This window comes from Aethina tumida, chromosome 3 (assembly GCF_024364675.1).
Source record: "Aethina tumida isolate Nest 87 chromosome 3, icAetTumi1.1, whole genome shotgun sequence".
Classification (NCBI taxonomy): domain Eukaryota; kingdom Metazoa; phylum Arthropoda; class Insecta; order Coleoptera; family Nitidulidae; genus Aethina; species Aethina tumida.
The window spans coordinates 15,225,241-15,239,599 of record NC_065437.1 but is presented as its reverse complement, the minus strand read 5'-3'; the positions used below and the strand labels follow the sequence as shown (position 1 = coordinate 15,239,599).

At 32.1% G+C, this 14,359-nt stretch overlaps 1 protein-coding gene and 1 long non-coding RNA gene across 14 annotated transcripts in view; both read left to right on the top strand.

The window, feature by feature from the left end:
* LOC109603318 (uncharacterized) overlaps positions 1-5,617 on the top strand; it is a 56,991-nt gene extending 51,374 nt beyond the window's left edge. The window contains exon 3 of the long non-coding RNA XR_002191803.1: positions 5,602-5,617. This is a non-coding gene — a long non-coding RNA (uncharacterized LOC109603318). The remainder of the gene's footprint in view (positions 1-5,601) is intronic.
* Positions 5,618-5,748: 131 nt separating this feature from the next.
* LOC109601412 (disks large 1 tumor suppressor protein-like) overlaps positions 5,749-14,359 on the top strand; it is a 211,928-nt gene continuing 203,317 nt past the window's right edge. For all 13 annotated transcript variants that reach the window (XM_049965447.1, XM_049965446.1, XM_049965445.1 and 10 more), the window contains exons 1-2: positions 5,749-5,780; positions 6,622-6,944. In XM_049965447.1, the coding sequence (XP_049821404.1) occupies positions 5,764-5,780; positions 6,622-6,944 (340 nt within the window). In that variant the 5' untranslated portion in view covers positions 5,749-5,763. The remainder of the gene's footprint in view (positions 5,781-6,621; positions 6,945-14,359) is intronic.

Below are 14,359 nucleotides of genomic sequence, written 5' to 3'. Positions count from 1 at the left end.
ACTTCCATCAATCATTTCTCTTTCATTTCGCTGAAAGCTTCGTCTTTCGATTAAATCGAATCGGAAAGCGGGACACAAATTCCGACACAGAATGTTTCCGGGCAAAAAGAATAAAGGAAGGAGAAAAGTACGCACGTGGTGGGAAAACAACATTTTTTCGAGTGAAATCGAGGCAAGTATGTAAATTTTCGTCCGCATTTCTTTTATTACTTACAAATTACCTGAACGGTTCAGAAATTCGGAAGAGCAATTTTTTTTCGTAACATGATGAAATTATTCTCCGACGTTTTTGTAGGGAAATTCATATCAAAGAATTTTTCTCCATCAAATTAATTTTTTATGTGTCTAAGTTTATTTAAAAATACTCACTTTTGTAATTTAAATATGTTTGACTTTATGAATTTCTCTGATTGTGTCGAATCTCATTTTCAAATGACCCTGCAAATGATGAATTTGCTTGGCTGAATTTAATTCAACCAATACGTCAATCAATTTAAAATACAGCAAAAGAGCAAATGATTTCATTTTTATCATAATTAATCAAAAAGAAGGTTTTAGTTGTAAAAATGCTAATAAAATTCCTTTATGAATAGCCTTTCTTCACGAGAAAGGTTTACCTTTGAATATTTATTATATTTTGTAAGAACTAAACTTCGAAGAAGACTTTCAACTTCCAGACAAGACAGGTATATATGGTTATGAGCAGTGGATAGATAACTGTTAGCAACTTTAGAAATCATTATTTCAAGCTATATACCACTTCGAATGTCACCATCAGAACAGATGATTGCAATTTAAAAGACCTTTAGGAGAACCTAGACTATATTACGTAGACATAGTACTTTAAGATTGGAATAGGTCCATGTTCTTCCAAAATGGTTTCCCCTTCAATGGTCAAATGTGTTGTTTCCGGATGAAAAGAGTCCGGGGGAAAAAAGGTGCACATGAATGGTTTTTGACAGTAAAGTGGTTCCATATGCGGGTAGATGTGAGATTTTATGGGGTGGATACATGTATGGAAGAAATGTTTTTGTTGCTGTCACATTCACTGGACTAATTTATATAGATCTTATAATTTAACCTATTGTACAACTAATACGAGAAGAGATGGGTTCCAATGTCGTACTTATGGACAACAATACACACTACAAGACCCATATCGAACCTCCAAACGGTCCAGGACGTTCTTAGAGGAGGTGAAATTGAAAAAATGGAATGACCATCACTTTAACCAGATACGAACTCAATTAAGTATGTATTGTATTACTTATCCAGATAAATTTGGTGTCGTTTGAATCCTCCCATGGGTATTCCAGACCAAATACAGAATGTATTTGAGGAATGAAATAATAACCTCCAAGAGTTTATCGATAATTCAATAAGAGTCATGCATAGCAAGAGTGGGGATAAAATCTACTAAATTAAACTATTATAACTTATATTGATATCGTTTTTGATATTAAACTTTGTTGATTAAATGTATTTTACTAGTATTTGTTTTTATCTTAATTATTCTCTATTTGGTTAATATTATACCGCTTTAGGGGTTTTTAACAGACGTGAATTTTAATAATAGGTATAGTTTACTAACAGGAATTTTATGTTAATTTTAAATAAAAATTATACTTTTTAAACTGAGGGTATAACCCTTTAGTTCTTCTTTGCTTTCACAAAATGTTAAACAGAATTTCTATTATGTGATGATGAAATTATAATCCAATATTTTATATTAAAATTCAACCAAAACTTTATAAAAAAAATATTAATTAATTAATATTATTCTCCCTAAATTATTTATTATTCATTTATAACGAGTTTTTAACTTAAACACTGATGTAATATTTTCAAATTCTGCCTTCAACAGACTGTTTTTCTGTTTCTGGCAAAAAGTCAGTCACAGTTATTATTAATTATGCATTCCTGTTCGAACAAAAGGAGATCGTGTCACTTTCCCGAATAGAATGATATTCGTGTGCCCAAGTTAAACAGAGACACTTCACTGAACTATTCCTGTTGGAACCACAGAGCTGCACTGATAAAGTAAATTGTACAATGAAACTCCTGGGTTACAAGTAAATCTGGAATATCCTTTGTTAAGGGTTTGACATTCCGACACTGCATACTTATTTACGTAGTTTAAGTCCACATGTTATAAATAAAAAATAAATGTGAATGTTACATTTTTGATTAATCAGTTAAATTATTGTAACAGGTTTTGACTTGTTGTTTTATTTATATATATTTGAACATTAGGTTTTGTATTGAACGTAAACAAAATTTGATTGTTCTATTTTAATTGAATTGTAAATACCTGAAAATTATTCGTAAAATTTCAATTTGACGTTAACAGAATTATATCATTTGGATAATTACATGTTAAATAATTAAAATTAGAATGTGAAACTGTTTTTATTATCACTGATCGTAAATAATTATTTCAATTAATAAAACAAAATAATGATAGGTTAAATGAATTGTTAATCGAAATGTACTCGTAATTTAAACATTGTAATCAGAGAAACAAACAGGAATTTGGTACATTTATATAAAAATAAAATGTTACCTTTAATTAAAACCCTGAAATTAATTAGTTACATTAAATATTTAAACTTTTTGTTTATTCACACCGGTGTTTCCTTTGTTGGACGTGGTCCACATCCAATAGAATAAAAGCCAAAGCTTCGAAATGTTTAATAGCGTTTGCCAGTTTGTATAGGTGATCGTAGCCACCCTTGAGGACATCGTAAACTGAACGTTTCCCTCGGCGTTCGCCCTATAAAATCGACTTTGATAAATCAATAGATATTTGCCGTTCGATTGTGCGAATGCATCTTTGTTGAAATTCGTGATCGCGAAATCGAGAAGCATTTCGCGTGCAATTAATTTTCGGCCGACGATCGTGAAAAAGTTCCTCAAGCAATCGACAAAGACGTCACGGCCATCGATCTCGCGATATAATGTAATGTCGAAAGTTGGTGGTGTTTGCGCCAAAACCGCCCGGCAATCAATCTCCAATTTGGCGAGCCGGGCTCCAGATAGCATATTATCGCGTATTACAAGACGCGGCAGCCAAGTGGAATATCAAGAGCGGACGTGACTGTCATGAAGGATTGTTGTTATTATTCATAAAGTTAGCGCCCTTGAATTTAATTACAAGTTCCTAATGCCGTCCGGACGATTCGGGACCGTCGATTATTATCAGAATTCAGACTTGCCAACTTCTATAAATTAATTACAGGTTTATCTCGCCGTTTTTTTTTCGCCGGCGTGGATTTCCTGAATCGACAACGCCCTCGCTTAACCGTCGCAAACTTCGAGCTGTAACGACGCGTTCATGCAACGATGTAAATCGTCGCAATCTTATCCCTATAAAACTGATTTAATCCACTGCCGAATAATGCAAACAATATGGGATAGATAAAAAGGCGCTCCCCAAAAAATACGGGAAAAATGTCTGGTGCGACGCCGTCCCAAAAATCCCGACGAAATAGAAACGTAACGTATCCAGATACGATCCCTCCGTCTTAATAAACGTCATGGATGAAAGTATAAAATTTCCAGAAGCGTACAAAAGCCATTACCATCAATTGTCTCAATGCGAAAAGAAAGAAACGCGATTGGCCGACTAACGTTGGGGCGAACTGCTTTCGGATAGATAATCCCTAATCCTGCAAAGACAACACTTATTTTTGACGTTTTATGGACGTCGACTTGTTACATTATTCGATTTCCACCGAAGTTTGCTTTTAAAACTATTAACGGTGAACGCTTAAATATGATTGTCTGTTTTAAAGCGAAATCGATTCGGACGAAAGTGACTCCAACGTTCAGATTTATTATCGCGTCTATACTGTTAAATTTATAATTAATAAAACCGTGTTGAATTAAATATGCAACCGAGTGTTTTATGTAAATTAAATATTTATGGCAAATAATTCCTCAATAAATATTCATAAACTGCGTTTTTGTGTTGAAAACTGTATTTTATAAATATTTCGTTCGTTGTGTACTTTTAATTACGTTGCCGCGCAATTAATAAAAGTAGATGATGAAAATTAAATCTGTGTTCACATTGCAAAACGCATTTTGGGGTTAATAAAAATAAGTGGCTTTGCCACTCTTTGTTATTGTGCTTTTTTGTGTGATTATTGTGAATATTTCATTCGTTTACATTTGTCGGTTTTTGTTTAGCATTAGTTAATGAAATCGAAACAATGTTTGATTAGGTTTTTTATGATTTAGCATTAGGAATCATTACTGTTACTAAAACCTCGATAGTCTTTATTGTTTCATTCATTTTTCCAGTTTAAAAAATATTCCATTTGTATTTCAATTCCACTTTTCCAGTTTTATTATTTTCTTAGTGCAAACATTCGTTTATAATTAGGTACCGCGAAAAGCAATTTAACTTTTAATTTTAGAACCACGTAACTTTCTTTAAAATAACTTTTATTCAACATCGATTTCAGTTTTTCAAGAATATTTCTTGCGACGCCTCCTAAAAAGTTTTTTTTATGAGAAAACACTATTTTTTTGAATGATGAACCATGTTTTTTGGGATTTTTTTGTGAAAAATAACACAAATAAATAAAAACTCAGAAACAAAATTACTGTTATATTTTATATTACAACGCCCAAAAACATTGACGCGAGCTCAAATATTTGGGTATTCAGAAAAAAATTATATAAAATTACTTGATTGTTACAAATTATTATGTTATTGAGTGCATCTATTTTTTTATAAAATGTGAAAAACATTCCATTTAGTTCACAAAGAATATAAAAAAATAAAATAATTTAAGAGTGACTGATTCGAACATTTTAAGGTTTTATTGACTGAAATATTTTGACAAAACATTTCAATAAAATAGCAAAAATTAAATAAAAGTACTTTACCATATTGTAAATTAATATGTTATTGATAGCATCTATTTTTTATAAAATATAAATATGTAAAATATAAATATAAAAATATTCCATTTAGTTCACAGAGAATAAAAAAATAAAAATGATGTAATATAATTTTAGATAAAGTGAAATATTTTTTTAATTTAATTTTAATTTTTAAGTTTTTATTAGATTCATAAGTTCATGATAATTAATCTATTGAATTTTTGAATTGATTTTGAATTAATTAATTAGTTGATTTAATGATTTAAAAATAATTTGATGGAAAATTATATAAATAAGTTTTTAGGTTTATTATGTTTTACTTTTATGATTTACTATATAAAATATGAAAAATTACTATTAAAAAAAGAAATATAAAAAATCCTTATTGAAACAAATTTTCATTATTATTCATTTTTTTCTATTAATAAGGAAATTTTATACATTTACAAAAAATAAAACTTATTAGTAAATTTTTAAATATTATAATTATAATTTCACTGATATTAATTAAACAAGTATTTTACTATAAAACTTGTTTTTGATCAGGTCAGGTAAATAAATAATATGCACTATTGGATAAGGTCATATTTTATGTTATTAATGTGGTAACTAATGCTAAACCGAACTGAATCCTAGAAACAAGCACAGATAAATAGAGGTAAGGCCACAGTCCGTTTGCCGACGCTAATTGAATCACTTGCCCCCCAGGTTTCATGAATCCTGCATATCGCATTAGTGCGGAGTGATGTTTAATACACAGTGAGTGAATTAGTGATATAAAATCGAAACGTGACGTGCATCCGGGTCTGATGAATAAATGGTGCAGTCCGACCATGGTACAACTTTAAATTAGGAGCAGTGCGGGAGGGCATGTGTTCTGGGAACAGGTTCGTATCATTTCCCGTCAACGTATTTGCAATCATTCAAAATTTAAATGGCCTCGTGAAAAAGTGTCCTTTGAAGGATGACACAGGGGTTACGGCTTATGATTTATAACTTTTCACAGCTGGGCACACAAAGATGACAAATAAACTTATAAAACATCACAGAATTAGTTGCATCGTAATCACTAAAGGAGAGTGCATAAAGTGAGCTCTGACGTTAATACTTTCGACAAGTTACTAAGTCGCAACTCATCAGTTACTGAACCGTATCAAGAACCACATTTCAACATCGCGCACCCTCCCACAAGTTTCCATCTTTAGCGCTACGCGTCCACACAATGCTATATAATCCCGGACCAAGTTTCGGGAACTTCGGTCTCGGTCCGCGAATCATAAATGAAGCCTTCACTGTTTCCACATATAATAATGTCTGCACGGTCCGGGATGCTATCGATTTAACCATTAAAATTTAGAGGCCGTTGCGTAATTGTATGTCGAAATTGCGGCGTTGCTTTGGTCAGTGCTAATTTGGAACGGTCTAATTTTGTGTTTAGATAACCGAAAAATCAACAAGGCAATTACGTTTTTGATTGTATTTACTTTGTATAATACATGAAAATCGAATCGAAATTGATATTTATTTATTGTAGGCGCCCGGATTTGTTTCGGTTAACCGAAATTTCAAATTACGGCATAAATTATCGGTACATTGGGCCGGATTTGCAAATACGTTGACTCTATCGGGGGAAATTTTTCGTTACACTACGTGTGCAAATGTTGCACAATGGGGTGGCGAATTTCCCTGAATGAATGTGCGTGTGGTCACCCGGATTGGGATCGGCAGGTGCAGGGGCTCGTTGGTACGTACGTCCGGCCATGATCAAGCGGCTACGATGACGCGGCCCGTGGGCATGGCTCTCTTCGGCATGGTGTGGTTACTGCGCGTGCGCTCAGAGATGAAGCGCTGTGCGAAGTGCAGACGGCACGAGCTGCAGCAACAGCAGATGGAGGCGGCGACGGCCGATCGGAGGTCGGCCGCCTCGCAGGCGACGTTCTTCACCATAGATGCGCCCGTACCGCCTCCCGTCACCGACTCACACAGTCCCGGGCACACATTGGGGCCCACCACCTACTGCGAGGTGCACGGCTTCAATCCCCGGAAAGAAGGTAAAGTCGTCGTACAAATTTACTAATATTTTATTAGTTAGTTATTTTTAATTTTTTTATTATTTGTTCAAGAGAAGAAGTATTGAAAACTATAAAGACAAATTAACTATTTTTATAAAAAAAGGAATATTAAAAATATTTTAAAGGACAAAAAAATATCCTGAACTTTGGAAGGAACTTAAAAAGTTATTACCTAATAAAAATATTCACATAAATAATATAAGTTCCTGTTTTATGACAAAATTATAAAATATATCATTATTAAAAAACAACTAAAGATACAACAGAACTTATGATAAAAACAAGTATGGTAAATACGTTTTTAGCAAATGGCGTATTTCTGATACAAAAAGTTTTTAATTTTCAGACCTATAAATACTGTGTGTGTATATTTAAAAAAATAGAAATAGATGATGTAAAGGATTATATAATAAAAATAACATAATTGAAAATAATCAAAGTGGCTTTTGTAAACAATCCTGTGAAACTATTATTTTGAATGTATGTGATGAATGGTTTAGTGACATAGAAAATGTTAAAATTTAATTAGGAGTTTTCCTAGATTTTAGAAGAGCTTTTGAAAAGTTAAACAGAGCTTTACAGTTACAGAAGTTGAATAAGATTGGCTTTGGGGACATTGTACTTAACTGGTTTGAAAATTAACAAATCGATATCAAACAATCAAATTTAAAAAACTATGTGTCATCCAAATAAATAGATGAAATTCCACAAGACACAGTGATGGGTTTTGTTTTGTTCAATTTACACATGGATAAGGAAAATATTAAAGATCAATAATTATACTATAACTGTATGAATATTAAACAAATAAGTATTCCAACTTATATATAAAATTAAAAATCAGATTACACCATAAAGCTTAACTAAAATTCAATATTTAAACAAAAATTAAATTTGTAAGGGTTTACGAATGTGTAATGAATTATCAAAAAACATAAAGCATTATGATAATTTTCAAAAATTTAGGGGTGAAATTAAAAAGTATATTTTTGAGTAACTTTAGTTTATTAAGAAATATATATTTTTTTTCTATATGCTGTATTAGCCAGAATATGCCAAATTAAGTTATTAGTATGCAACAATTATTTGTGAAAATTTTGATTAATTTTTTTTCTTAATTTTGAAAAATGTTTATATAAATGTGTATATACAAAATATATATTTTTTCTGAAAAATCCCGAGGCATATATTAGCCTCAGGCTAGACCTAATTAAGTTTGTAATATTTTGTAACAGTATAAAGTATATTTCACAATGTTTCATAGTTTTGACTTTTTGAAAAAATAAATTGAACGAATCCAATAAAAAGATTTTTTCAACAAAGAAGAAAAGATTAAGCTCTGGACACTTAAGCTGGTCTTTCTTTCTTTGGAAATACTTTAAACTGTATAAGGATTACTTCACTTTTGAATAATTCTACAACAACCTCTACAATTTTTTGATTTTATTTCAAACCTTTGAAATAGTCGACTTATCAGCGATGTATACATTATTTTGAGTGCATATTCCCAGTTTTATTAAATATAGTTGAAAATATTCCCAATAAACATTTATTGGAACAAATATAAATATACATCAGAATTGGCTGATAAAGTGGCAATAATTGAATTGGACATGTCGCATTTTATTAAATTTTTTATTCAAACATAAACTAGTTTTATATTACAAAAATATTTGAAAGTTGACATAAATTGATGGCCATTCGTGTTTCGCCGAGGTGCAGCTGCAAGTATAAAATAGTCTGATTGAAGTGTGAAGATTGGGCTGCACGTCGCAGTTGACTTAATATAATAAACCTTAAGCCCCGTCCCAGATTTATAATGCCCTGCTTCGGCTATTTATTTTCGTAGGTCAGCTCTCCATAATATGGCACCGGCAATATATAAACCTTAAACTTGACAAGAATTCATATTTCAGACTTATCTCTCAACATGAATAAAATGAATGTTGAAAACATGCTGAATGCTGTTAACACTGCCACAATAAAGATTTATGTAGTGCAAAACGAGTTCACTCCACGGATTTTTATTGGAGATACGCGAAAAGGTTAATTCCAGCTCCAGCACTGAAAAATGGTCCGTTTCGCTCGGGATTATATTTTAAATTAGTTTATGCATTTTTGCACAGCAGCACTATAGAAAATGGGAATGAATAATCTATAAACACAGATAACCGGTAAATTCTCATCTTACTCCATCTAATAAATTTATTTCTATGTTAACTACACATTGCTCCCATTTTCCTTAACCTGGCACCCATAATTTGCAATTCAACTACCCGACACAAACAAAACGAATACACAAAACGTGCGTGAACCCTTTAACGTCACCGCAATGAAGATTTATCTAGTGCGAAACGCCTGGCTCACTTCATCACGTTTTACCAGATGAAAGCAGATGCAAAAGTAAATTCTAACAACAAAATTGCACGAACTTATGGAGCGTGCATAATAATGCGATGTCTTTGATTAATAATTCACGGATGTTCCTCCTCAGTGTCTACAGATAATGAGCTGCCTGCAATTTAGGTTTAATGACTGGCTCTACGTCGATTATGGAACGTTTAAAAGGCTGACGACTTTAACTAAATACTAAATATTTCACGACAAAGTATTTTTCAATAATTTTTGCTTCTTCAAAAGAACTAAATATATATATTATTAAGAAGATATATTATTAAGAAGATTCAAATTATATTTTTAATTTTTTGAAATTTCGAATAATTAATGACTTATAATGGGTATTATTTTATTCTTTGGTGTTATTTATGTGTATTAATAATAACTAAAATCATTTTCTATTATTAAATAATATTTTAATTATAAAAAATGTAACTTTGTGTTTATTCTAATTAAAAAACTCATATTTCCACATACTGACTCTTTTTATTAATTTTTGTGCATCTACTGTGATATTCTTTATTCTTACATATGTTTTTGAGCTTCGCCCTATTACATATTCATTAATTAAAATATTCGTGATCTTAATTTTGTATGCTAGATTTTGTATATGTATTTATATTTAATTTTTTTTTCAACGTAGGTGAATATGAAATTCAATAGTTAGAGGTCGACGTAAATTTTATATTATTAATTATTAATGTAATATATATATTAGTATTAAACAAAATATTTAATAACAAAATTGCTTCAATTATCATTTAAAGAAAAACATTTTTTTTTTTTCAATTTACGGAAAGTAATAAAAAGATACTGATTGTTAAAAAAGTTGAAGTGCACACTTTAGGTACAAAAATAGTATTATTGTAAAAATTAGGAAATATATTAGTTACTATTTCCATTTAAATTACAAATGATTAATTAAATATTTTTTCTTTTTTCAGGTATGAATTACTTCAAACCTGATGGAGTACGTATGTTGCAAAAAAGTACACAGACTTTGTGAAAACTTCTGGCGCCGGTTTACAATTTAACAAATTACAAAAATATCCAGGTCAAGTGGCGTCGTTATTTACTTTTCATTTTTCCCATCCGAAAACTATTTAATTAGATTCTTGTACAAATACTCGTTAAACTCCGGAAGCGACCGGCCAGTTGCAGTTATCTCGAGGAATGCACATTTTTACGGAGATTTTACATTACCCGGACGATGACTAATCCCGGAACCCACTCCGGTCCAAACAAAGGAGTGGAGCGTAAAAGTTTATTTACCCGCTGAATTAATTTAAATTTTAACTTAGTCATCCTTAATTACGGTTCCTGATTCTCAAGAGTCACGTATAAAAGTTGCATTATCCTCCCTTAATTTACATTTAAACCCTTGTGTAACCTGACAACGAGGTGTATGATATATAATTGAGTGAATGTACCTGTTGTATGACAAATAAGTGCATTTTCAACAAGGAATAATTTTACTGGAACATTAGCTTATATCTTATTTCTTTCAGGCAAATGTTAATCTTTATGTTCGTGTTTTCACATAGTATCCATAACACTGAAACTGTATGGAACATTGAACAAATAGCCTGATGGAATGAATTCAGTCTCGTGTTTTGATTATACGTAAGATAATACATTTGGAATTCATGACCATTAACCTAATTAAACACTGTTCAATAGTACAAAATAAGCATTTTCAATCTAGTTTTGTCTAATTTAACATGACTCTTGTTCTATCTTTTCATTACTGTAATTGCTTTGTACAAATTGGAAACTGCTAGTTTACCACGTTCTGTTTATGAGTATTTGCCTAGAAGTGTTAATCCTGAAACAATAATACTATACTCATTGTTTACAATTAATTTGTATATTAAATGGTTAGTGTGTACTTATGTAGTGCAGTTATGTAATTTCAAATACAAGATTATCTGAAAATTTATGCAGTTTGCTTACATTGCAATTGTTTAATCGTTGTCAAACGAAACTGTATCAGTTAGCAAATATTCCCCCTTGATAGATTTTTTAAGTATGAGAAGATTTACTTATAATATAAGTATTAAATACGGACTAAAAACTTAAAAAGGATTAGAATTATTTTAGGCTTTAAATTTCATATTAATTTTATGGTAATAAATATGAACAAAAAGCTTCCAATTATTGTGTTAATACAGATTTGAAACATAAAACTTTTCATCTTCTCAACAACCAAATCGTTTAGAGGTTTCTTTTATATTTTTAATATTTTTGGTCATGAAATAGAGTTTATATTGCAGACAATTTTTTACAATTAATCAAATATCTCCATCTGCTGAAACCTCATGAAAATAAAAACAAAATAAAAAACCTAAAACCTAGGAGGAAATTAACACGGAAATGCATCGGGATTGGCCGTAGAGCTGATTAAAAATAAATTGTGCCCGACAACAGCTTCCCCTTGCATTGATATTGCTTTATGAGGCGGTGAGGTCCGCATTAATAGCCACTCAGCAGGAAATTAAAAGCGCGACGGGCACGGCATCCTGTCGTTAATGCCGAAACGGACATGTTCAATCCCCGTTTCGGGTAACTTGTCCGTTTTTATTATTGTTCCATTTCCGATTCCTTTTGACGCGACCGTTTATTTTAAACTCCGAAATTTCTCATCGATTGGGAAAAAGCAATTTCGTAGTTGTGTTTTTCGGGGCTGATGTATATCTCGACAATCTCGGGAGTATAAGGGTGGTTATGGGCGAAAACAAAATACACAAGAGTCATTTCCTTATTCGGTGCCACTTAAGCAATGTTCAAAATGTGCCCAAGAATAAATAGGAGTTAATGAAGCTGGCTGTTATAACAAAAATTACTTTTAGCATGAACCATTCCAGCTACAGAGTCTTACCCAATTTTATCCAAGGCAGTTGATGGCGTAAAATTAGAAATTAAAGTAAATATCAATAACGAATTCAGATGTATGTGATAAATGATACTCGTCAAGTGCCTAGAAAAACATCTCAAACTCAATTATTCATTCTCGCTTTCATTACTTAGCTGCTTAGAAAGGACTCAATATCGATAAATCACAACTCCTCCCCCGTTTCTAAACCAGAGATAATATTACAGTGTTACATTTTCTCATTTACCGCGCAAACATAAAGATGATAAATACGCAGTGAAAAGTTCAACACACACCGTAAGTGGCCGTTGAACATTTTTACGAAACCAACATGTTTTAATGTGACGTAAAACCTGCCACAAGTCACAATCCCATGAACATTTATCTTCCCGCCGACATTGCAACAAACATTTACTACCGGAAGTAAAACTGAGACCTCTAATAAAAGTTTAAGGTAGATCCGTGAGAAAAAAAAAGTTCCGACCGTGCCTAAGATGAATGAGGGCGAAGTTTTTTCTTGTCGAAACCAAGTTTCTGATACATATTTTAAAAGCTCAACGGCATTATACGACTAATCTCGAACGCGACACCTAAAGCAGGACAGAGATTAAATTATTCTCAGCGCCTGCGAAAGCTCAAGGACCCTCCATTCACTGTACTCGCAAATCGCGACTATTCAATTGCTATTTATGCAACAAGTTCAACGTGATTTTGGCACGAAGCGTTTTGTGTCACTCTGGATTTAATCTTGCATGTCGCTGTGGATTTTTGCGGTTCGGCCAATAGTGTCCATATTTTTCTTTTTGGTGTTAAACGCTGCCATTTATAAAGGACGAAATACGGAATTCCCTCGTTAAATTGTTGCTTGGTCCGATTTGTTCCTTGTCGCTTAGTCGTAAAACAAACAATGCGCTTCGCAATTCATAAATAGGACGCAATAATAATATTGTTTTTATTTGTCGTTAACCCTCAATAGAAACTATAAAAGGGCAGTTAAAGTACAATTCCTCGATCGGTGAACGGGCAGAATCTTATGAACGTGCCAATAAAAGGGTCGTTTTGTATTGATGCATTGAAATAGAATTCCATGTCGTATTATGTACTGCTTGTTTTATTTCCAATTACAGGGATATGCAACAATCGCCGTTCACACAAAGCAATTTTACATTTTTATTTTAAATTCAATTTACTAAGGATTTATTTTGCTGTGCAGTCGATCTTTTGTAAAGATTGACTTTTGTCCGTTGTTTCTTTATGAAATTGAATGCAAAATTGTGCTTGTTTTCAAACATCCATTTAGTTGTGTCAATAATATCGACGTTTCCATTTACATTTAATCGTTAATAAACGCGGACTGAATTTAATTTTAAAACTTATATGCTTTAATGGCATGAACCAGTTTTCAGCAATTTAATAATATTTAATCAATCAGACACGTGGTGTTTACCTTTCAAAATTTCCTGCACACAAACGAGCAAAGCAATTCAAAAAGCGGCAAATTGCGGAAGTTTATGCGAACAAACTCCACGGTAAAAACGTTGTTGTAATTACTTTTCCCGGAGTTTTCCTGTCTGCCGTCAAATGATGTATAGAACGGCTGCCGATTTAATGTGCATTAAGTTATTTCGATTTGGGCCCGTGCGGAAACTATTGTCGGTTCGTAAAACTTACTTACACTGCTAATTACTTACTGCAAGGAACTTTCACAAGTCCATTAAAGTTCCGAAACAAGCTTTTTATTGGCTGCATCCCGACCTGTTTTTTGTTTACGAGATTATTGTTTTACGACGGGTTTTCAGCATTGTTTTTCCGTGCTTAAATCGTCTTAAATTCAATACAGTGTAAATCTGTTAAAAAACGTCGATTTTTGTTTGAAAGGTGAAAACAAGAGGGAAAACTAAACGAATAGACATACTCGGGGCGTTTTACCTCACTCCCCCCATTTCTCTTGTATTATCCAAAGGCAAATCACCGGTCTAATTTACATCTTAAGATATTCATGGTAAGTGGAACAAAAAGGGGTTGGTACACTGAAATATCTAAATTTAAAATTTGTTGAGGGCTGCCGCAAATCCGCTCGTGTTAACCGTCGGATTATAGAGATATCTCGTGTGGTTCGAGATTT